The sequence below is a fragment of the Papaver somniferum genome, chromosome 8 (genome assembly GCF_003573695.1).
Source record: "Papaver somniferum cultivar HN1 chromosome 8, ASM357369v1, whole genome shotgun sequence".
NCBI classification, from domain to species: Eukaryota; Viridiplantae; Streptophyta; class Magnoliopsida; order Ranunculales; family Papaveraceae; genus Papaver; species Papaver somniferum.
Window position 1 is genome coordinate 59,823,497 of NC_039365.1, and position 25,087 is coordinate 59,848,583.

Below are 25,087 nucleotides of genomic sequence, written 5' to 3' on the forward strand. Positions count from 1 at the left end.
TATCCTCTTCCCACCAACCACTACAGTCTATGACTCTATGACGTACAGTCGGGATAATGGACTCGACATTTGGACTTTCTAGGGGAACAATGAAGTTACCTCTTGCCATTCACCCGAAGCGAATTGTAATCTTTACCAAATCGAGGTACTTTTCTGTAATTTCGACAAATATTGTACGAATTACATTTGAATTTTGACATTTCCCGCCCAAATTCTCTCTCACTTCACTTTACTCTTTTTCTGAGAACTTCTCCCGCTCCAAATCTCGCCAAAAAATAAAATAAATAAAAATAAAGATTGAAAGAACATGCCCTGAGCCTATTCTTTGTTAGGGTCCTTATTTGTTTTATATTTTCAATCATGTTAGATGTGAGTAATCTTCTCGATTCGTCTACTTCTTTACAAATTACTAGATGCCCTAATTTCTTACCAGTTTCTTCTACTCTCAACTGCGATTCTTCTACATCTGATTCTCTTTACCCTGTTGAATCGAAAACGCTTAATCAAGAGAAGAATACTAGTTGGTGTAGTAATTTGGGTACTCGATTAGGCAATCCGATTAGTACAAATGGTGGAATTTCTAAGGGTAACAGTGGTAATATTGGAATTAAGGTTTTTGTTCGCTCAAAGATGATTAAGAGATGTGAGAAAAAGGATGCTGTTAAATTGAATCTGGATGATTGTGTGAAAAGTTGGGTTCAGAAGAAAATTGAATATGGAGTTCCTGAAAGACGATGTTTTCTCCCCTTTCTTGTTAATGCCCCCAAAATGGTACTCTCCCGATCCCTCTCTTTAGATTTTTGGATAAATATCTTTTTTATTCTTCTTCTACTGTATGTTATTTTCTTGTAAATTATCAAGCCTTTTGCGTTGTATGTTATTCAGCACCTAAGCATTTATTGGAAATGTAGTTGCCTAAAGTTAGCATCTTTACTTGGAAGATCAATCATCCAAGCGGGGTTTTCTAAATGGGTTTCAAGATAGTCATAACTCATAGGAAAGCATATTGAAAAACGAATCACTGTGAAATGGATGCTTAAAAAGCTACGAATGAGAGGGATTACTGATTTATTTCATTAAGTGCCTGTAAATTTCTCTAGACACCTACATTGGCTGTTTCACGTAGATTACCTAATATTAGTTTAATTTATCATATGCAACACTATCCTCAAATATTTGGTGAATAATTTGGTCTTACAGTTTGTTTTAGATGTTTCACAGAACATGACAGCCTATGTTGTAGCTTAATTGCATTCTTTATCGGTTTGATTTCTGAACGACTAGATAATCGGATACCATTATATGTGTAAAAATCAGCAATTATGGTAACTTGTCAAGGGTTCCTTTGAAAAGAGAATCAAAATGCACTGGGTCAAAATGCGCTGTCTGATCCAGTGCGAAATGATGTACGCGCCTATGAGGTACATTAGTTTGTGTTAAGGATCGAGCAAGAGAGAGGAGAGCATAAACGCGGAAGTATTAAAAGACTACATTGATAATAATTCTTGGTGTATAATTCTTATGGCTTAACAGCCTATTTATATTGTTCACAAACTTGACGACCACTCAAGGCACTTTTCTACCTAAGATCAAACTCTAAACATAGACACTTTCCTAATATAACTCAAACTCCTTAAAGTGTATATCTCCTAAATATAGACTCATATATTATTTCCTAATACCCTCCCTCAAGATGGAGCATGTAGATCACGAATGCCCATCTTGGACAAAAGAAATTTAACTTCATTTTTCTTCTTTTTTTTTTCAACACTTTTGTGAAAAAAAAATCTTCAGATCGTAGTTTAAGGACGTTTCGGTCCCCTTCGTAGTTTAAGGAAATTTCGGTCCCATCTTCTTAGTTTAAGGACATCTTTCGGTCCTCTTCGTAGTTTAAGGACGTTTCGGTCCCCTTCGTAAGTTTAAGGACATTACGGTCCCAATGGAAGTTTAAGGACATTACGGTCCCATCTTCGGAAGTTTAAGGACATTACGGTCCCATCTTCGTAGTTTAAGGACGTTTCGGTCCCCTTCGTAGTTTAAGGACGTTTCGGTCCCCTATTCGTAGCTTAAGGACATTTCGGTCCTCTTCGTAGTTTAAGGACATTACGGTCCCATCTTCGTAGTTTAAGGACGTTTCGGTCCTCTTCGGAAGTTTTAGGACATTACGGTCCCAATCATAGTTTTAGGACATTACGGTCCTCTTCGTAGTTTAAGGACATTACGGTCCCCTTCGGAAGTTTTAGGACATTACGGTCCCAATCATAGTTTTAAGGATCGAGCAAGAGAGAGGAGAGCATAAACGCGGAAGCATTAAAAGACTACATTGATAATAATTCTTGGTGTATAATTCTTATGGCTTAACAGCCTATTTATATTGTTCACAAACTTGACGACCACTCAAGGCACTTTCCTACCTAAGATCAAACTCTAAACATAGACACTTTCCTAATATAACTCAAACTCCTTAAAGTGTATATCTCCTAAATATAGACTCCTATATTATTTCTTAATAGTTTGTGAGCATCGGGAATGCGTTTCTGAAATTCAGTTTGCTTTGGGATTCTATTCCGGGATGATATGTCTAATATCATAAATTTATACATATACCTTAGTCCCCGAATCCTTAACTAAACAAGCATGAAGAAATAATTATCTGATTTACCCGTTGATCATTTTAAGGGCGTATTGTTTTAGAATAAGTGAGGCAAACAATTGGAATGCAAAGCTTTGAGTATCGTTTTACTAGAGTGCCCTAGACCAGTACGAGAGAACTAAAACACGTTATACAATGGTGTAGTGGTTCTAGAATTTGGTACCACTGCACTGATTACTTCGATCTGCTATCAGTTGTTATTAGCTTATTACTATATTTAATTTGTTAGAGACTTACAGTTCAAATAAAAGGTAGCTTAGAGTTATTTTCTTCATTTGTTTCTCATCAACTGCTCTCTCTCTCTCTCTCTCACACAAACACAAACACTGACACATGGCTAGCTGCTTGGACTATGTTAGTTCATAGGCAGAAAAAGAGTGTCAGCATCATAAAAGATTTCATGCATTATTGAGAATTGCTAAATCCTTGTAGTTATAATATGTGTTTTTACACTTGTTTCAGGATGAATGTCGCGCATGCAACGATTTTATCTATTCTGGGGAAAAAACAGTATGCAGTGTCCGAGGTTGTCAAGAATCATATCATGAAACGTGCGTTAGGGAAATACTTGGATTCTCAACTTCAAACAATTTCAAGTGCCCCCATCATGTACAAATCCTTTATCTTTGTTGAAGTTTTTGCCTTATTATCTACGTTTCCATTATTTTTTCTTACTTATATATTTCATACTTCATTCTAGATATAAATTTAGTGTACTTTTAGACTACATTGATTTCACACTTTCATATGATTTAGTTCTTCCTTGATTTCACATTTTCATATGATTTTGTTCTTCCTTGTTAAGCCGATCTTGTCTTGGATATGTTGCCAAATGGACATTTTTTCTTAGAATTACCTTGTACAGGAGGACTAAGTATTGAAGATTGTTGGATCTTGTGGCCACAAGTTTGCTAACCTTTCTATCTGATCATAATAAGGCGATTCCAGTTTCCCATGATCAATTGGTTGATGTTTATTGTTAATCTAACTATGTTTTCTCATTTGTCCGTCTTTTTTATTTTATATATAGCTAAATACGCACTGAACATTGGTTTGCTCTGCTTTTCTCATTTACAAATGTTTTATGAAAAATTGTTATTGCTGGGGCTTGTCATGCAAGTGATGCACATATTTGTTTGGACAGGCTTGTTTCGTTTGCAAACAGAATAAAAACTGGCGTTGCATAAGATGTCTGGCGGCGTCACATCCTAAATGTGCTCCCTGGCCTGATAAAGTGATCTATCTAACGACTAGTCAACCAGGGCGAGCAGTTTGTTGGAGGCATCCAACTGATTGGCGTCTTGAAAAGAAGGTCAATCTCTTCTTTCCTACATCTTGTTCCATTTGCATTCATGATGGTTGTACTCTTAACAATACTCAATGAGTCTACACAAACTCACACCATTACTCCACTTGATGCTTAGACTTGTAACTTATGTTCATGGGTATTTTTTTCACCAACCTAATCATTTAAGATATGAATATCTATATGGAGAAAAGTGTTAGAGGACAGTTTGTTAGATAGCATAATGCCATATAAGTTCATCCTGTTTCCATCTTATGATAATTGGATAGGCGGGTATTTGGAGGTTGAAAACGTGACTTTGAATCTCTGTTGGTAAATTTGTTGGGGCCTAGTTTTCAAACTTTGGTGGTGTACATCATCGTTATGCCCTTTTTTTTAACAGTTCGGACTTTTAGAGAACTAGGTTTATTGTAAATTAAACCAGGGCAAGTATTACATATGGTTTCACGAACGAATGATTGTACTAAAACTAAGTTCTTGCAGTACAACTTCAGACTACGTCTGCACTACACTTGTATATATACATATATATTGTGGTAACACATCCATGCTATATCACATTATTTCGTGTACAGAGTTAATTGCTGCTTAAACCAATGGGATCACACCATCTTCTTTTAAAATGTCTGGTTTCCTTTCTAAGAGGTGTCCATATTTCCTCTACCTCTACCTACAAAAAGAGGATTTTAGTAAACACCATCCATACTCTTTTACTATTTCTCCCATGTGGAAAACGATAACATGCCCATTGTAGTCACCTATCTTACATGGTTTGTTGGCTACTAGGTTATGCTACCTGTTTCCAAGGCTTTGATGCATGTGGCTCTGCTGTAGATGGTTATGAAAAACATATCTTGAGAAGCTAGTTTACAGTCAATGGTTGCTATGATTGTTGAGAGCTCACTAGTTTGCAATCTAAGTTTTATTTTGGAAAAAAAAGTCTGCATGCCGGAAATTGTTAATACCGTGGATTGACCTTGTTATTTGTGCATGTTGTTTGATATAATGTTTTTTAATCTGGGTTTTGTTACGTATTACTTCATTCTTAGTTTTCATTGGTTAGGTTGGATAACAGGCCTGACGTATATTTGTTGGATGAGCAGGATGAAGTCCCAACAAGTGATGTAGAGGTCAGGGTTTTTATAAACTTGTAATCCTTATATTCAATACATTATATGTTTGCTTGGAAATGCTTCAAGTTCTGTGCACTATGTTAAAGTGATATCTGAAATGTGCTACATAGTTCCTAAGAAGATTTGGTAATTTTGTGGGGTTGAATCATGATTGAAGAGTTTTGTTTCTTGTGTGCAAATACTTTTTTTATCTCTTCTCCACCTGTAATTAATGTAAAATGCAAAAAAGTGTCTTAGCTTTATTTCACTTATTAGAAGCTTCTATAGTAGTTTTTACTCATGAGGGTGCTTTACAAAAAGTAACACAAAAGGAGCTGTGTAGGGTGTTTTTTCTTAATTTATTTTTCGATCATATTGCAGGCATAACTAAATATTTCCTCAAGTCTGTGCCCAAGTATGTTACAATGTTATCACTCATAAAGTTACACATGATAACATTTTATTCCAATTTTTTTAGGAAATATTTCGGCGATTGCCTATACCGTACATCGAAGAAGAGTTTCAGATTAATCTTATGTGGAAGGACTTGATAGAGCAAAATATGGAGCCACCTCAATATGCTCATATAAAACGAAGTATCCTATCAGACAATTTGTGTTGATATTACTGAATACACCGATTAGCGCCTTCTCGTATAACACTGATTCATCATTATCTCATTTTATTTGTCCATGTATTTTATGGTGTTACCCTTAATAAGGAAAAATATGTGTACCTTGTGAAGAAAAAGCGTGAGGATACTGATGCTGGTATTGGATGCACAAATTGCAAAGCTGATAATGAAATGTGCTCAGAGGAGTGTGTTTGCAGGTAAGTGATTCTAGGTGATTTTTCAAGAGGTGTTCTCGCTTGGGTATTACGTACAAATTTTTTTAAGCATCTATAAAATGTGTCTTACAACTGAAACTAATTTGAGATAAGAAAATCCAAAACATGTATTGATGAACACTTTCAGAGAAAACTTATATGTAAACTTTAAACGTTACTAATTACCAAAAGTTAGACATAGGACACCTCCGGACCCATGGATGAAGTAAAACCTTGAATTACACAACCTATTTTTTGTGCAAGAAATAATATATCAAGGTCCTGCATATTTATCAAATTTGTAGAAAAAGTAAAAATTCTAGAAAACTTTTACATAATACTGTATATGTTAAACCACCTTTTGTATGTCTCTTGGTCTTGGGCCATACCGCTGTGAATCTAAATAAGATACCAATCCAAAAACTAGGATATAAACACACCAAGCCTGTCGACCGTTGTGTTTTGTAACATGATGTCCTACATCTTTTCCCTTCCATGTTTTAAATCAGTTCCAGTATTCAATTATGTTCGATGTCCCTTCACTCTTCACATGAAGGAACTGTCCACAATTAGTGACATGGCAAATGATATGTTTTTGTTTTTAGTAATTTTATTGCTTCATTATGAGTCAGGTGAAATTTGTGTAGTGTACTTGATGATAGTTATGGACCTTGTCTGGCGGTGTACGGATATACTTCTCCTCCACCTTTGTAGGATAATAGTTTATCTGTAGTGGAAATACATACAATTTTTTTCTCAACTTTCAGTAGATACATTTGTGAATATTTCCTATTTGGTTATTCGTTGGTTAATGAGTCATTCTTTATGTTTCAAATATGCATCATTTTGTCCCTACCTTACTGTCCAGCCTTTGTGGAAGGTTTTACACTTGATGATTCAGCTCCTTGAATATATCTGTCACTGGTTAATCATTTATTTAAATAATGGAGAATTGGGTATCATAACGAAAATATCTGCTCAAATAGGGGCCAATCCATCAGCTGCTCCAAGTCTTGCCATTGTTCAGAAGCATGCACAAATAGACCATTCCGTAAAGAGAAAAAAATTAAAGTTGTCAGGGTAAGAACTCTGTTCTTCTAAAGCTTACTGGTTATCTTTATCCTGATCTCTACCATATAAGAATAATTATTCAAATCTGTTTGGATAGTCATAAGAAAAAACCCTTATGCAGACTCAGTTTTGTGGATGGGGAGTAGAGGCAGCTGAACCGCTTAAGCGGGGCGATTTCGTTATCGAGTATATTGGAGAAGGTAGTGTGGTTCCCTCTCCTTTCCGCTTATTCCTGTAACTTCTTAGAAAGACTATTTAGAGCTGCTTCTTTGTTGATAATCTCAGGGTTAGCAATTGTATTTTTCTGCATTTTTCTAGTATGTAAGAAAATGCTAAAGGTGCTTTCTTTGTGATTCAGTAATTAATGATGCTTTATGTGAACAAAGGCTCTGGGACATAAGATTTAGAGGTGATGAGAACTTCTACATGTGTGAAATTCGCAAGGACTTCACAATTGATGCAACTTTTAAGGGCAATGTCTCTCGTTTCCTGAACCACAGTTGTGATCCTAACTGTAAATTGGAAAAATGGTTGGTGCCCTTATATTTGTTACCTATATTTTCTGTCATGATGCTCTTTCGTTGCTCATTACTTGCTACTGCAGGAAAACCATATCCTTCCACTAACAAAAAATAGTATAAGTGCTCAGGTTATGGTATACAATTCTATGCTTGAAAGTTGGAAGTATTTACTTACATTTCTGAAACTAATGTAGATTTCAGAACCATTTTAGCATTAGGCCAACTGACGGATTTACACAGGCCAGAAGCAAACTAGCCTTATGTATGATATTAAATCACTGTCATACTAATCTGCTGAATGAAATTGACTTCGTGTTATTTACAACTTGTTTTTTATTCAATTGGTTAATGAAAAAGTACGGTGATACTTTTGTCTGGCTGTCGGCCGGTCCCTCTAAGACTGGAAGGTGGTTTTCTGTGATACTTAAAATGCTTGTTTGTAGAAACATCTTTTCAAATGAAGGATTTGAGGTCCATATTGGTTCACATCATGACCTTATGTTCATAATGGTTCTCGTTACAGGCAAGTTGATGGGGAGACGCGTGTGGGTGTTTTTGCTGCTCAGTCTATAAATGTTGGAGAGCCATTAACTTATGACTATCGGTATGTGTTGGTTCCCCACCCTAGTTGGTTATCGTGATTGCTGCAGCTGGTACTTGTTTAACCACTTCCATGTGTTTCTTTGTTATCTTTTTTAAAGAATATATTACTTTCATTTAGGATCAGCTTTATTTACTTTTACTACAAAGAGGGTAAAGATGATTGAAATCATGGCATTGCTTAGTTGTCCTTTCATGAATTGAGAATCACCATATAGGATAGTTACTAGACATGCCAAGTAGTTAGTACAACAGAAAGTTGCTTAAATGCTTAGGTGAGTATCTGTGTCTTATGTCTGTTATGAAAACACGTCGGTTATCTACTTGCTCATATCTCTTGTTGTGATGAATCAGCTTGACAGTTCACCACAAACTAATCGGTGGATCTTTACATACTAACATTGGTAGTATAGAAATAGTTCAAATTGAACATTTGGCAGTCATTTTCTAAACAAAAATCGAAAACTAAGGTAAGTTGTTCGCTGATTATGAATCTGACCAACATCTGTCTGGAGCTGCTCAGAAATTACAATTTGCTAAATGTTTAGATTCTTTAAGGATAGAAATTGATCAATGAGACATTTACTGTGCACAACATGAGCCAGAAGTTTGCCTCCTATTAGCTAAAATAGGAGTAGTTGGTACTTAGACCTACGTACACCATTAGATAGTACCTTACAGTTCAAAAGCTCTAGAGACACAAATGGCTCCAATTTTTGAAACTGTCCCAGAGCAGTATCACCATATAACCATGCGCACTCCCAGCAATAACTATATAGTATACATTGCTTTGAATGGAATTGATAACTTCTCGCTAGGAGAAACTATAAAGAATCTGGATATAGGCAAGTTTACTGAAAAATGTCCCCCGTTAGCAGGCCTTTGATATGAGTCTTTGTCGGCTAGTGAATCGAGTAAAGTTGCGATGCAATGCTCTTTACTTGCCTTGATAAAATTTCTGAAGACAACTCTCTTGGACTTTTCTGGAACCCTATATATGCAGCTTTACCGCTTTCTTAAACTCTGACTGTGACACAACTTAGTCCCTAATGAATGACAAATAGTCCAACAACTCATACATAGCCAAGTATGAAGCCCAACATTTCAGCTCTCAAATCACTAACAAAAACACAGGGTTATGTGAAATAACCTTAATTCATTATTGATTCTTTACTCTCTTAAGCTCTTTGGAGTAGTTATGTGCTAATGTCTTATTCTACTGTGCCTAGTTCAAGTCTTCCTTGAATTTGTTGTTCTAGTTTATTGTTAGTTGGCCCCAGTAACAAGTAAAAGTGATATTTCAGTTTGCAACTGAGGTTTCTATCATCATTATTTTAGAAAATACCTTCAAAATTGCCATTCTAATATTCTATCAGATGGATCATGGATGGCGTTTGAGTTTTTAGTTAGCCACTCACTGCTGCCAATTAGCCTTACCATTCTGTTATTTTCATGTTTCATTCTCCTATTTTGAGCTCCCACATATCTCTATTCCTTTGAATATGATTTTTTTTCCCTTGTATGCTTGTTCGATATACCCTTGCCTCTTGGTCAAGTCCGCCAATGGTGCAAAAATAATCCCAGGGAAGAAGCCTTGCCTTTTTCTTTTCTTTTTTGCTTTCCTAGGTACATGATAACCAGAAAGACAATATAGGAGGCTCCTTAGACAAGCTGGCCAAACACCCTTTGGTTTGCCTTGACTACTTCTGCTGGTGGGTGTGCACAATATGAGATGTTTGAAGCAATGGTTTCAACCCAGACACTTTTATATAAAGTAGCAACTAGAATTTCTTTTGCATGATAAATGGCTACTCACTATGTTGGTTAAATTTAGAGTGCTTCACTAGAACATGTTATCCGCTATAATTTCTGATCTTGAAAATACTGGCTTCTGTACTTTTAGGTTTGTGCACTTTGGTACCATGGTGAAATGCCAGTGTGGTTCTAAAAACTGTCAAGGATACCTTGGGACCAAGAGAAAGGAAAAGAAATTGGATATCAGATGGGGTTCGAAACGCAGAAGATCATCAATGACTGTCTTGGAAATTATACGCAATTGATTTGGTTCTTATCAATTCTTTTCAACTGGATACTGCAGGCAAGAGCAGATCCTGTTGTCTCTTTTCCTGTTATTTTGTTAAACAGGTTCATTCAGGTAACATTCATTGGAAGTCAGATTTTTTTCTTACTTCTCACCTACCCGTCGGCCCAAAAGTTCGTGATGGGTTATGTAACAATTATAGTCGGCGAATAACAATCCCTGTAACATTTGAGATATAAGAATCACAAACATTTATTGATGCGTGTAGATTTTGGTCTTTTGAAGAAAATAACTGTTATTTTTACTTATAAAATAACTAATGCTTTAGATTGTGCTCGCTTCTAATTTCTGTTTTTCATTCGAGTTCTTTGCCCCCTCCTTGGAGACTGTTCGATAGCTTGCGCAATTGTGTACTACGGTCAAGGAGGTAGAAGGCCATTGTGTACCAAGACACAACAGCTTGGTTAAAGTTTTCCTGTGGCCGCCAATTGCGCTCTCATTCAAAGCTTTCTTGTAGCTCTATGATATAATTGTGGCTGTGGGCGGAGAAGAAATTGAATCCATGGAGCTAATTTCTGTATCTTCTGCTGTATAAGAAACAAAAAAACTGAATGCCGTGGCCAGAACAAGAAAACTCTTGTATAAATAATGTGTATGAAGTAGGAACACTTTAATGGTATTATCTACTAATTTGCACGAGCTCCGAAAAAGATGACTCGGTCACGATGATCAATTAATTGCTCTTGCTTACAGTCTCCTATGTGTCCTGATGAAGTTGGTTGTATTCAGTGCTATGGCACTTGAGCAAGCATAAGCAGCAGCCGAGAAAATTGCTGTTGAAACCAAAAGCAATGCCTTCCACTGTCGACCTGTCACCAAAATTGCCATTGTAGCAGAAATAACAGCCACTGCTGAAAGAGATTTTTTCCAAAATTCAAAAGCTTTCACGACGTTCCTACAGTTCTTGCAATGGACCACATGACGAAAGTATCTGTTTGATAGATTCGGAGCTTGCATCATTCCAAGTCCTCCCTTGGCTGGTAAAGAAGCTGAAACATTAGCAAAAAACCCAGCAGGTGCATGTTCCACCACTGCAGGTTCTTTTGGTAGTGAAATAGTGGAATGCCCAAAGTGATAAGGCATTCCATGACCCACTTTATCCATCCATTTCCTGTACTCTGCAACCCAAGTATCAGAGGATTTTAGATTGAGATACAACTCCTTTGTTGGTTTATTCTCCTTCATTAGAACCTCGTTTTGCGACGATAGAAAACCCATGTCTTGCTCGAAAACCTTACAAGCATTCTGGTGGAAGTACCATTTGGGAAAGAGTGATGCCAAGAGCAACGTTTTCGTCCTTCCAAACCTCACAATCAGCATAGATTTACCTGTAAGATTTGGTTATACAATTCTTAAAAGACCCAAACCATGCAATCTACCTGTAAGATCTACTGATACTGTTTCTTATTTCCTGATGACCTATTGATGAATTAGTCAATCACTTAACATCTAGTTAAAAAAGATAACATTCATGCATAAACTAAATCTAGGTAAACTATTAGTTGTGCATAATGTGCCATCAAAATGTAGTTACCTTGTCCAGCAGGTCGACATAGAAATAAACCGGTGAAGTAATGTGTGACCCCATCTTTCCCAACAATCTCTCTGTTGTTCTGAAGAACACATGGTGCCTCGAATCTTAAGAAATTTGGAGTTTCCTTATCTTGTTCCCTGCCCCATTGACCAGCAAATCCTCTGTCAGTTCTTTCCATCAACTTGAACAAGAGTGCTTGTGCGTCTTCTCTTTTTGACATCCAGTCTGTCCTATCGTGTGAAATTGGAACATGGGCAGGATCCATTAGGTTCTCAAGAAGTATGGAGTGATCATATGGAAGTTCGTGAATGGTAGAGACGTCTTTAAACCCAGGCCTTGCAAAGTTCTCGAACCATGGAATCTTTTCGAAGTTCGGTTCCTTCTTGTTTGACATCCATACCCATATTACTCCTTGAGAATTCTTCACCTCATAAGTTCTTAGACAAGCTGCTCGAGGAATTTTTGCTCCGGCAGGAAGCTTTTGGCCAAACATATTTTGAAGATTTCATCAAAAGAATTGAACACAATTATATGAAATGAATGAGAGGGAGTATGAATGAATGAAGACTGACCTGAGGTATCCTTACACATTTACCATCTCCTTCAAATTGCCATCCATGGTAGAGGCATTCAAGTCTTCCATCAATCAATTGACCTTCTGAGAGTTTTGCTAATCTGAATCAAACTCAGCAATGTTTTCAAGACCAAAACTTACTTGGCCATAGAGTTTAAAACTCTCCAAAAGCAATAATTCCAAACTAATGCACTAATATACATATACTGGGGAGCAGCAAATGCATTTCACATGTAACTGTTTATTTTGTGATGTATGCCTAACGACAAAGTTATTGTAAAAGCAGTGGGTAAAATGGCGTCAATCTAATGATGTATGCTACAAGTGAATATTTCTGGAAGGAAACAAATTCGAGTTTCAGGATGAATGACCTTGCTAAGTTCAACTACTGTCAAAAATTTATGTTAAGCAATTAGCAGTGTCTGATCCCTCAAAATTCATTCGGTGTCGGTTCCCAGACCGAACGAAATTTTCACGAGGACAAATATGTGATCACCAAAAGCAACTGCTTACTCTTGCAAAGCATGTGTACGTTGAAGTTTTCAGGAACAAAATTTCTATTTTCTGTTGCCTAGCTCGCTAATTAAGCTTAATGGAATCATGTTAATTCACCCAAAAGCACATTAATCAGTCAAATTACTTCTTCTTCTGTCTTTCTCAAACAGAAAGTCAGAGAATACAAAGTTGTAAAACTGGGAGCGCAAAGGCTTTGCTGATATGCGCCCATTTATAGGAAGCTAAATATTCAAAAATAAGCTCCAAATTCATGCAAGGTACAAGAAATGAAATGAAATCCAAAGTTCATGTTCAAATAAACAGATATATCCATCATTCAGCTCACAAATCATTGCAGAAACATGAAATTAAAAAAAGAAAAGAAAAATAGTTTCTCGGTTTATTAGTTACCTATGAGGACACCGATCTTCGTAGCACTGGAAATCGCCATTGCCATCTTTATACAACACAATCTGCTTGTCAAACACTGTAAGACCTAAAGGAGAATCTTCAGGAACATCATTTGCAAGATAGAGTGGATACCATTCCTGTTCCCAATCATACTCCACTTTCAATCCATCACCTTTCTCTTCAACTGAAGATCCAAACAGAACCTTTTCATCTTCTGCCGATAAACCACCACCAACAACTTCTGTTACTGATGCAGAACACAGAATTGATCTTTTCGAGTTGTGTCGTTTTAGCTTATGTTGTAGAACATCTTTTGGTGAAGATAAACGAAGTTCACTAACTGTTTTTGCTGTTCTTCTTTTTGCTGTGCTGGGAAAACAGGTGTGAGGTATAAGGTGTGAGTAGGAGAGTGTTTTGCTAAGTGAAGATGTTTCATATAGAATTGGTTGAAGAAGACCCATCTTTACTTGCAAGAGCAGAGGAACAAGGGTTGATCAATCAATTATTTAATATGATGAAAGAATTCAGTGAAAGATATAGGAAGAAACATGAGAGACGTTTAGTATAGACAATCGAGTGTTTCACTTGTTCAAGTTTTCTCGTTCCATCACTCCTGTCCACACAAACTTACCTTTGAAATTTCAAGATTCAGCTCAGCAACATCTACACTACACAGAGGAAGTATAGAACTGGGCTGCTTGATCGTGGTGGACCATGACCCATCAAAGAATGCTCAATCATACCGTTTTCGTCCGAACGAGTGAAATATAGAATCGTGTTTTGAGGCATACTGAATAATGCCAAAATAAGGTCACTAAATAAAAAACATCATCACTCCTTATCTACCATTTTTAATAATGGCATAATTACACTCATTTAATTAGTGTTAATCATTATGATTAGTTTTAATAATAATGATTAACCAGGATTGTTAATGATTGACTAAGTTAAGTTGTTAGTTAGTTGAAAAAAAATCTGATTTTTAAGTAAGAGTGGGTTTTTGAGAGAGGAAGAAGAAGTGAAAAAAAAGGGTTTCTGAGATTTGGGGATTTGAAGCCAAATCCAGAGGACGAATACATTAATGAAGAACCTTCTGCTAATAATACACAGGTATACTCGTATACGATGTCTAATCTCTCTTTTTTAGCTCAAAAAAATGAAAATTTCCAAACTTCTTCGGAGTTGAATACTTGGTTCGGTTGAAATATAAGAGCCAAACTTCTCACGGGAAGAACAGTTCGGCTTGTTCGATATAAGGTTCGGCTAATAATTCAAAGTTCGCCTAAAGTATATACTAAGTTCGGCCTTAAAGAACATAGTTTAGCCAATAACTAAAAAAGTTTGAGACACACAGTGTGATGTTCGGCTTAAAACCTATACAAGTTAAATCAGCCGAACTGTATTGCATTAAACTCCGCCAAGCTTACCTGTTCGGCTGAAAACATTAAGCAGTCGAATGTGCCGAACTTCGTTGAGCCCTAGTTCGGCTGAAAATTAAATTACTAATTCCAGCCGAACTGATCTTCCACATAGCAAAAAAAAATAAGAAAATGCCTAAGTTCGTCCGTTTTTATCGCAAACTTTTGGGCCGAACCAACTTTTGATAATCAAAGAAACCCTATTCTATCGATCAAACTAAGCAATAATGGTCAAAATCTAGATGGGTTTTTGTGAAATACCTTCTAATATACATTATGGGGGGTGGTTTATGGAGGGGGTTCGGCTGTTGAAAATGGAAAAAGAAAAAGAAAGAAAGAAGAAATAATAAGAAACCTGTCGACTGATTCTAGGTTTTGATTAGTTTTAGTTTAGAGTTTTAATTTAATTAATCGTATTTCAATAATTTAATTTATTTTAGTTTAAGTTCTTAATTAAATTGAAGGATATTTAAGTAAATTAATGTAATTAAAGGGTAACCTAGTAATTTTTGCTATGTTTAGACACCCTTTATAAGAATATACTAGATGGCATCATCATTTAGTATGCCTCAAAAATATTGAGTATGCCTCAAAACAAGTTTCGAAATATAACGACTCTCCACGTGTTTTTGTCAAAATGAGTGAAATATCCATGCAACTTTACACGGAATGGGTTGTTTAGGCCTGCTATCAAGGTCTATCAGCAACAAAACTAGTTTTTAAGTTTTGAAAATCATTAGTTTGTTGCATAATCTATTACTATTACTATATATATAAAGCCAACACCCCTTAGCCAATGTAGATGAACAGTAACTGAAGCTGCAAATTTTGAGTTTCATATTTTACCATTGATTTTGTTTTCTCATTCAGCCTTTGAGTAAATAAATGAGGTGATAACAGTAATTTCAAATAACTGAATTTTCAAATTTGATTTACTACACAAGAACCTAATCATAACCGTCAAAAACGTAGATCTAATGAGCATCAATCATAACCGTCAAAAATTAGATGCTTAAAAAAATATCAAACCAAAATCATAATAAAAAGAACAATTTCATCGTTGAAAAATGAAGGTGTATAAAGAACAATCTCTATTGATTACATTAGCCAAAAGAAAAAAAAAAAACGAATCGAAATTTTAACTTCTCTACAGATAATCAATATCGGTTGTACAAGTCGATATTATAAGTTTTTATCGGATATCGGAGAATACCTATACGATATCAAAAATATCGGCGATACAAAGACGAAATGATATTATCGGTTGTACAGGCTGGTACAGACCGATATATCAGTTTTACTTGTACACCAATAATATTAATTTCGTGAACAAATTTTTCATCAACATTCATCTAGTCTTTACTGACAAGTACAATGTCAATTGGAGAAGTTCAAAAGCCGTAATATATTTATAATATAATCAATGACTATATGGTAAGATATAAGATGGAAACCATATTTCGATTGCAAGGCAGAGAAATATAAAAGATAAATATGAAGGATAATAAAAAAGATTTACCGGAATAATTGGACAACAATCACAACTTTGGTTAATAAACCACCTTGTATTTTGGAAATTTGAGATATGTGTATGATTCTTATTATTTTTTACTATGATTTTATAATTATTTGAAATTATACACTAAATGATGTATCGCCTGTAAAAATTATTATCATTTGTATAGGTATATAGGACCCGACCGATACGATACCGATACGCGATATTAACTACCTTGCTCTGCATCTTAAAATTTGTTTTTCTAAACTTAGCAATGAAATTGGTTGTGTAATGAACTGAAATTGCAAAATATTTGTTTGTCAAACTTCTTCTATTGATTTCTTTGATCAATCAAAAAGACAAAGAACAATACGAGAAAACAACCACAATGAGTACTCCAAAAAAGGTAACAATGGCGGAAGGAGAAGGCGAACAGGGCTTAGTCATTTGGCTGATAAGTCATTTAAATGCCCAAAATCCTTCCACCTGTTGACCATGCATGTGAGGCCATGGTGTGATTCTATATATTGAGGGTGACTTAATTGATATACTCCCATTTTGTAGATCACTTTGTAGCCACGTATATATGCTTTCTAAATTTGACGTGGGTAAATCGACAGATTGAAATGAAGTCAGTGGGATAGGACTTGCGCTACGCCGAATTGTTCTATATATCATTACATTGATTACCCTCTCTTAATTAGCGCCGCGTGTGAGAGCTAAGAGTAAAGTTATCCAACTCTGGTGGGCGGCAGGACTTTTTCAGACTTCGAAATTGTATCAACAAATCATTTCCTCTGCCAAAAATAAGTTTGAAACAGAACTGGTTAAAGATAATTCACAACGAAAACTACGGAGCAAGAACAAACACCATCCAATCCATCTGCCACAGCCTTCAACGGACAAATGATGCAGCACAAGGGCCGTTTGACAAAACAAAAACATGGTAAATAGCATGCTATTTTTCTCCTCAGATGTGTTAATACTGCAGAAACTAAAAAGGAAAAAAGAGATAACGCAGTTGTATATAGATTCCAGAGCAGTTCTCATACAATGCTTGCCCATATTTTCCACAGAGAAGGAGAACTTCCTGGCAAATACAAACCAATTAAACCTTCCGCAAAATCATTAACCTATAAGACCAGGCTTCTTCATCACAGATGCGGAAGTGCCTATGAATATTCTTCGGTTGGGTAAGTTGAGCCGCTACCAGAAATTATAAAAAAACAAACTCTGGCCAACATTTAGGTGAAGTCTCCATGGAGTTTGTTACTACCTCGACTGCAGAATAGATAAGTAAATCACTTAAAGAAGTTTCTCTTCAAAAACAAAAGTAGTAACAAGCAGATTTCCTCTTAAACTGCAATGTCCAAGAGTCACAAGTCACCTATTAATCTTCAAAATCTCCTGCATTCTCCAATAAGTAGTTAGCTGCCAACTCCTCATTACGATCACAAGCTAAGAAGGCTTCAATCACAAGCGCTCTATCAAATCCCATTGCTTCAAGCTGAACACAAAAAGATATGGTAAGACAAAGAAAAGGTAAGACAGTAGAAACCTAAGTGTTACCAACAAAAGCCAGGAGCCATACTCGATCAATTGCCTCCTGTTCTGCTGGTGTGACACTGATGGCATGAGGCATTTCTTGATCAGGCTGCTCAAACAAATCTCTGGAGGGGAAAATAACAGAATAACTTAGTACATCAGCATGAAATTCATCACAAAGAAGAAATCGGTCATGATAACGCATCAGAGAGATTGCTAAGAAAGAAATAAAGTACAAAAAAATTATCCAGATCCTGTTACAAACAGATTTAATTGGTGACCTATATAATGTACAGGATCACTAAATGTAGACTTCAGGATGCATGTATTGGTTGATCTTCAAGGGTAGTAGAATTCAAACGCTAACTTATGTAAGGGTTACCAATCTGGTGAGAACATGTTACTAAAAACATCACTTCTCAATAGGCAAACAAAGACCACTGGACAAAATTGATTTAGGGATCGTAGTATCCAAAGAAAGCAGCTTCCTTGGGTGAGAGTACGAGAGGACAAATACATTCACTCTCAAATTTTACAGAGTCATTTAAGGGACAGCAGTTCAAGCCATGGACAACAGTTCAAGGCGCATAATCCATAACGCCAGCAAATCACTGTAGAGTACCAAAACAAACAAGCTACTAATAGCAAAATCTCCAAAACGAAGTTTACTCACCCTCCTTCACCCCCTTCAACAGGTTCATTTATTAGTTGAAGGAACTCGGCGTGATGCTCCTGAATTAGTCTCAGAAGTTGTGGATTTTGCTTACTTAGTTCCTGAAGCATCGGCTGAAACAGAAAAGGTATGCCCGGACATTAGAAAGAATCTGGGTACAGTGTACTGCTCACAATGAAAACAAGTTACGCACCTGTAGAATTTGTGGATTCGATTGCACCATTTGACGCAATGCTTGAAACTAAAAATCACAAAAGTAAATGCAACTCAAGGTTAACTACCAACAAGTGTAAGCACAAATGACATGGAAAGCTAACATAGAAAGTGGTGAAAGGAGATTGGTGTAGTACTTCTCCAAATGCTGGAACTATTTTCATCCAGACTTAAGAAACCAGAAAGGTTTCTTTCTTATATGCCCAAAATCTTATATTAAAAAAGTTGAAAACGTGATTGAAATTCATCCCCTGCGGCTCTCAGCTTAGCAGGTTTCTTCACTACTTCTTGATACCCGACATCAAAATTGATATTCATATGTGGATGTCAGCTTATTATTGTTAAGGATCTCAAGTTGGAGGACGACATCATTTTTTTTCATTCATCCACATGTATCGAAAATAAAACAACTTATTTCATATTCGAGTTTTCCATCCAACCAATTTCATAATATATTGATATTGGATTAATTGCACCACCTTAACTACTAAAGTTCATTTGCATAACTTCCAGTTGCACGTTCTTGATGGTCAGTGACCAAAACATCCATGAAAGGAACAATGCAACATAAAGCTTTTATGATGTCTTGCACCTTGATACCACCCACCCTCGAGTAAACGCACTCACGATGGCAATTTTCGAAAAAGATGAGTCGAAGATTTGAATCATATGCAATAGCCAAGCGCATACTTAACCTAAATAGATCTCGATCACATTAAGAACTAGAAGTTTCAACTTTCACAAGTATATTGCTAGAGTAGGAATGAACCTGTTGGTTGTTTCTTAAGAAATCAAGGGATCCATCACCAACAGCAGCTCCAGAATTAAGAGCCTCCTGAAAGAAATCTCAGTATGAAAAAGAATGGAAGATAAAAAAATTCTGGACATATACGGAGGAACACTGTCTAACCTGTGGAAACATGTTAAGAGGGGAAGCATTAGGTCCTCCAGAAAGAGGTGCAGCTCCTGCTAGACCAGTTCCAGTGGTGGGGTTTGCACCACCTGATTCTTGTACTGGAACAGCAACCTCCGCTGATGCAGGAATACCCTGGAGAGAGAGAGAGAGAGAGAATCACTGAACCAGTGACCAAATACCAACAAATTAACGCCCAAGTTAACGACATACCGAGTATAAATAGTCAACAGCTCGCTCTGGATTGTTGTAGGCTGCACGAAGTGCACGAGTAACAGTTTCCCTATCCCAATTACCACCACCCATATCCATTAGTTGCTGAATTGTTTGCTCAACAGTATTACCAGCAACCAAATTGGATGCAGCTTGTCCATAGGAATCAGCAAGAACCCTGCAGGCAAGATCTGAATGTCAATAATAATCTCCAATTTTCAATCCTTGCATGTGTAATAAAATCCAGGTGGTACTTGTACACGTTATCACCGAAAAACAAAGATGCAAACAATTATTTCCAAAAGCAACACAATAACTTTAATCTTTTTCTAATCAAACATGAGAATTTATACATACAGGCACATAAGTCCAATCACGGTTTTTCTAGCAGTGACTTAATAAATAAAGTGAAAATTTGATATTGAAACCATACTCAGCTGCTGCGCTTTCAGAACCAGAAATGGCAGTCGCTGGGGCCCTATAATATATAGACAAATTACGAGGTAAGAGTTTAAAAAAAAATTAACGCAAAAGCGAATGCTGTAAAACGCGATATGTGAAATTATGTACACTCACGGGGCCTGGGAAGAAGCTATAGGTGCAGGAGTAGGCGTAGATATTGGTGCAGGTGTAGATGATGGTGCGGACTGGTTGAATAGATGCACACATTTCAGTAGAAAACATACAAAAAAAAGAAAAAAATACACCAAGAAATAAAGATGCACACAATTTTACCTGAGTAGATGAGGCTCCAGCTGAACCTGAGGATTTACTCTGCATTGATACAAGAAGAATAAGAAACATACTAATAGGAATCAAATAGAATGACCAACTTACATAAAAACTGAGACCTGAAGAACTACTTTTAACACAATAAAATTAAGCTTCATATATATGTGCAAAAAGCTTTAAACATAAGAAATTAACTATTTGTCAATTTCCAATTTTGGGAGAAGTAAAATGATGAGGTACAGTTCAAGCATGCTTACACTAAACAACAAAGAGGAAGACACCATTAACTCTATACCAAACCCCAACACTAACTGCCCCTATATTTTCTTAAACAACCAATAATCAAAACTACCCAATCGACCTCAACTCCTAAGGCAAGAGATCTGTGTAGCAAAAGTCACTAGGCGGGTGCGAGGCGGCTGAGTTGGGCCTGGGAGGACTAATCGGGGACTAGGCGGATATATATATATATACACACAAAAATATATACATCATTTATGTCTAGTTATATTCATGTAAAAAAATTATTTTATGAGGGTGCAGTTGTCTTTTAAAAGCATATTTATCCTTTTCCAAAACTAAACCCTAGAAACATACGGATTCTCTTCTCTTTTCACGCCTCCACCACCTCTCTACCATTCATCTCACTCCATTACTGACCTCTCTCACTTCTTCCTCCATGTTTTCTTAATTTTCTACAAGATTCAATAGAAGTTATGGTCATTGTGGAAGTATCTATCGTTTGACAAGGAAAACAGTTCTTCCTAATCTTTTTTTCCTTTCTTTTCTCTTTTTTTTTACCTGTTTGGTTAAGGGTTGTGGCTTAGGCGGCGCCTACATCCCAAGGCCTAATAAGAAATCGGTCTAAAATCGCCCAGAATCGGCGCCTAGCCCCCAAAACACCTAATTTACTATCAAATATCAAACAAAGAAACTCTTTCCAGATACCCACACCAAGTAGTATTGTAGAAAACCTCCAAGTCGACTATTAAGCATAAGGCCTCCCAACTAAGATCTCTTAACCACCCAGGCAGGTTATATTTGATACGAAGACTATATAATCCCTTATAACTGCTTTATGTGTTGAACATTGATCTGGAACAGACATCCTACTGGAATCAGTTCACCAACCATGGAAATCAGTATTACAACCAGAGACTCTCAGTGCAGAAACAAGCTGGTCCCTCAATCAATCAATACATTGGTGATAAAAGCCCATTTCAAATTCTGATATAAACAAATCACTTCTTTCATAAAACTTATACCCCATGCTAGTAAGCATGGGGATTTCTCTTCCTTAACATGTACTAACAAAAATTTAGTGATCAGACAGGGTTGTAACAAAGACTTTAGTCTTCTTGAAGTTTCTGATAACATGAAGTAAGAAGTTCCAATTACAGTAAGCAATTAACAGGCAAAATAATACTACATAGAAATTCCTCATAACATAGTTTAAATTGAAAATTATTTACATACCCCAATATATGAGCGTTGCATAAGCATAGCAACCAAAAGAATAAATCATGAGGTGGTGGTAAACGAACTCTTTCCCGACATCCAACTGAAGTCAAATCCAATACCTAGAGCTAACATAAGAGAGTAATGGAGGAAGACTAATTCTACATACTTCACAACTGCCTACATTACACCTAATTATAGTTGTAGGTCGTACATATTCCTTAATATCCAATTAAGAGGAGGGCATAGAAAACTTCTGAACAATTATCACTCTAATTCTTTGAAGAGGATGTTCCTAACGCAACATGACATCATTTTATGCGTAAAATCCCATAAAAGTTGGCCTCAGAATCAAATGTTTTTTGAAGCATCCACTTCATAAGTAAATTTCTAACCAACTCTTTTGGGGATTAATTTGGAGAGTTGTGAATTTGTGTAAGCATAGTCTACATGAAGAGAAGAACATCCTTGCTGAAAATAAACCAGTGGATCTCAATCCAGAATTGATATGCATACCCGGGAAAGGGCATTTTTCGTATTTGAAGAGCACCTAGTATCAATGCTATAATCCATAGTAAATCTTCATTTTTTGAAGGCAAAAGCTAATGAATACTCTCAGATTCTAGATATAACATGCTAGCATACAGGATTTTCACATATCAATACTAATGTGATTTCGTACACCAAAACCAGTCTCAAGCACTAAGGATTCTTAAGTCTTACATTCAAAACTTATTACTAATTTCCAAAATGCTCTCTCTGGTACATTAACAATCTGACTTTGATATAACTCAAATCAAACCTGGTGGTATAGTGCTTCCGCACATTAATCTCTTGGAGAATTACCGACAACAATTGGATTTTGCTAAACTTGTACAGTTGTACTGGTATCCATTACCAATAACACAAACATATACAATCACGTCAGACAACAATTTAAAACTATTGACATACATATTGCATTAGATCAAGGATATTTAATCAGAACTGGAGAAGAAAAAGAAAACCCAAGACAAGAAAGTCTTTAATAATCCAAGCTGAAGGAAACAAATTGCACAGAAGAGTAACAACATATATTGCAAAGGAAGAAAATGATTCACCTTGCTAAGCATCACAACAAGGAAACCATCCTCACTGACTTTATTATCTTCCAAAGTGGTTTCGTCTTTCAAGACCTTTCCATTATGAATCAGTAACTGTTGACCAAATGGATAGTTATCCTTTCCCTGAACATCTTCAATATTCTTCTTCACAACCATAATCTACAAACAAAAGGAATATATCTAAGTAAACTAGTAAGAACCTTAGCATAAGAGTATATTATCAAGTTTCTAAACGTAAATGAACATGAATTAAACTTGTTTTTCTTGATCTTACACATAACTTTACAGCTGAAGGCGTAATTCGACATCTTAGCCACTCATGTCATTTGAAGGGTAATTAAGCCCTTTACCCAGACAAAAAAAAAATCAAGAACGCAAGAATGGAAAATGAATAAGCAAAAAATAAACAAACACTATAAGCCGTTAGCCAAAATGTCAAATTCAACAGAATCAGTTCTTCAAACGCATATTTTAGCACCTTTAATACAATTAATCTTTAAACTAATAGAAACTTGCCTAGATGTTTTTTCTAATGCTTTCAACTTACTTCTAAAGAGAACAAACAAACCACATTTGTAGAAAATATAAGGTTTTGTTTATAATTAATTTTAATTCGAAGCGCAACAACCGAAATACTTAATCACCCAAACAAGCTAAAAATTATTGCCATTATTCTGCCTTGAACACCTCTAAATTCATAAATCGAAGTTTATACAGTTGATTATCATAACTAGGGCACTGAATTCCAACACGAAAGAGAAAAAAGAGATGGAGATGGAGCTAGAAAATTACCGTATCACCAGGTTGAACCCTGATATCGAAATGACTACCTTTTAAAGTCTTGACAGTAAGTTTCATGTTTACAGATTAGAGGAAGAGGAAGGGAAAATGTGATTATCAGTAAAACCCTAGCAGAACAAAGTAAAGAGAAAGGGAAAGAAAACGTATGCAAAAACCAAACCCTAACGGGAGCAAATGTATGCCAGAAGAGATCGAGATCGTGAAAGGAGAGAGAGAGAGACGACATTTATTTGAGCGCTGGGCCTCTATGGAAGGGCTGTGAACGTACTCGGTCGCCGGGGTGAGCATATGAACCCACACCCGCCAACCCGACCCAACCACCCCTACTTTGGCGGGTGAACACCCAACCCGTTCATGGTTGGATCGGACATGGATGTATTTTTGAAAGTGAAAAATACTATAATCCCCCTATTATATGGGTTCAATATATAGAAGCCCCACAAAATGGATCCTTCACTATCAACTTCATACTTTCATTTTTTCTTTGATATTTCTAGGCCCAGAACTTTTATTTTTGGGGCCAGGTTTTGAATTCTTCCGGATTGCTAACGTCGGCAACTTTTTTAATAAATCTAAAAATACCAAAACTAACCTCCACTATTTATAGTCGTTTTATACGGTAACAAAAACAAAAAATCAAATCATTTTTTTAGATCTCTCTTCTCTCTGCTCTAGTAGATTTTTTCTTCAGAAACAGAATTGGAATTTTTCTTCACACGAATCGTTGCATTGAAGAACAAGAGTTCGTTAGTTTGTTGTGTTAAAGGCGAGATGAAGAACAAAAATTCATTAATTTTTTTTCTCAATTTGTTGATGTTATTCACTGGTTTTCAGATCTGACGAGAGTGAGTAGACGAATTGAAGAAAAACAAATAGGTTTGTATCAATTTATCTTTTCTGTTTGTATCAAATACGTTTGATTCACTAGTTTTTCTGATTAATTTTTTGATTTCGATCTTCTGCTGATTTCCGTTTTTTTGTTTGTTTGGATTTTATTGAGTCTGAGAAGAGGAAGAAGACAGGTTGGAATAGAGAAATCAATATAGGTGTGTTTTCGATCTAGTTTTGAATTCTATTGATTTTGATTTTTATGATTTGGATCTTTCTTATTTCGTTTTTTTTTTAATTTTTTTTTGATTCGGTTGATACTGATAACATGATTTGGTTGATACTGAGAAGAGGAAGAAAAATAACATTATTTCAGAAGAAGGAAAACAACAAATCTAGGTACGAATTTTATTTTGGTTTGATTTTATAACTTTTTTCAATTTGTTTTTAACTATTTGTTGTTCTTGCATGTCCGATCTGAGAATT

At 36.0% G+C, this 25,087-nt stretch overlaps 3 protein-coding genes across 4 annotated transcripts; 1 reads left to right on the forward strand and 2 right to left on the reverse strand.

Moving 5' to 3' along the window:
• The first annotated feature begins 302 nt into the window (after nt 1-302).
• On the forward strand, nt 303-10,373 carry LOC113301293 (histone-lysine N-methyltransferase ASHR3-like). The gene is made up of 11 exons (XM_026550060.1): nt 303-771; nt 3,116-3,262; nt 3,798-3,965; nt 5,063-5,089; nt 5,550-5,667; nt 5,800-5,902; nt 6,886-6,979; nt 7,092-7,170; nt 7,329-7,500; nt 8,015-8,095; nt 9,995-10,373. Exons 1-11 carry the CDS (start codon nt 361-363, stop codon nt 10,149-10,151), a joined length of 1,557 nt encoding a protein of 518 aa, XP_026405845.1. The 5' UTR covers nt 303-360; the 3' UTR covers nt 10,152-10,373.
• A 367-nt stretch (nt 10,374-10,740) lies between these two features.
• LOC113301291 (protein TIC 55, chloroplastic-like) lies at nt 10,741-13,847 on the reverse strand. Its single transcript, XM_026550059.1, has 4 exons — nt 13,207-13,847; nt 12,299-12,401; nt 11,727-12,204; nt 10,741-11,520 (listed from the first exon to the last, which is right to left on the reverse strand). The coding sequence occupies exons 1-4, from the start codon at nt 13,665-13,667 to the stop codon at nt 10,880-10,882; spliced, it is 1,683 nt and encodes a 560-aa protein (XP_026405844.1). The 5' UTR covers nt 13,668-13,847; the 3' UTR covers nt 10,741-10,879.
• A 3,099-nt stretch (nt 13,848-16,946) lies between these two features.
• Nucleotides 16,947-23,980, reverse strand: LOC113301294 (ubiquitin receptor RAD23b-like). Of its 2 annotated transcripts, none has more exons than XM_026550061.1 (13): nt 23,765-23,980; nt 22,970-23,131; nt 20,415-20,453; nt 20,256-20,326; nt 20,113-20,157; nt 19,680-19,857; nt 19,464-19,601; nt 19,323-19,388; nt 18,534-18,581; nt 18,341-18,453; nt 17,714-17,792; nt 17,510-17,629; nt 16,947-17,403 (listed from the first exon to the last, which is right to left on the reverse strand). In XM_026550061.1, the coding sequence occupies exons 1-12, from the start codon at nt 23,828-23,830 to the stop codon at nt 17,513-17,515; spliced, it is 1,122 nt and encodes a 373-aa protein (XP_026405846.1). In that variant the 5' UTR covers nt 23,831-23,980; the 3' UTR covers nt 16,947-17,403; nt 17,510-17,512. The 2 variants fall into 2 exon arrangements, with proteins under 2 accessions (XP_026405846.1, XP_026405847.1); XM_026550062.1 differs by lacking the exon at nt 23,765-23,980 and adding an exon at nt 23,247-23,264.
• Between the last annotated feature and the right edge of the window lie 1,107 nt (nt 23,981-25,087).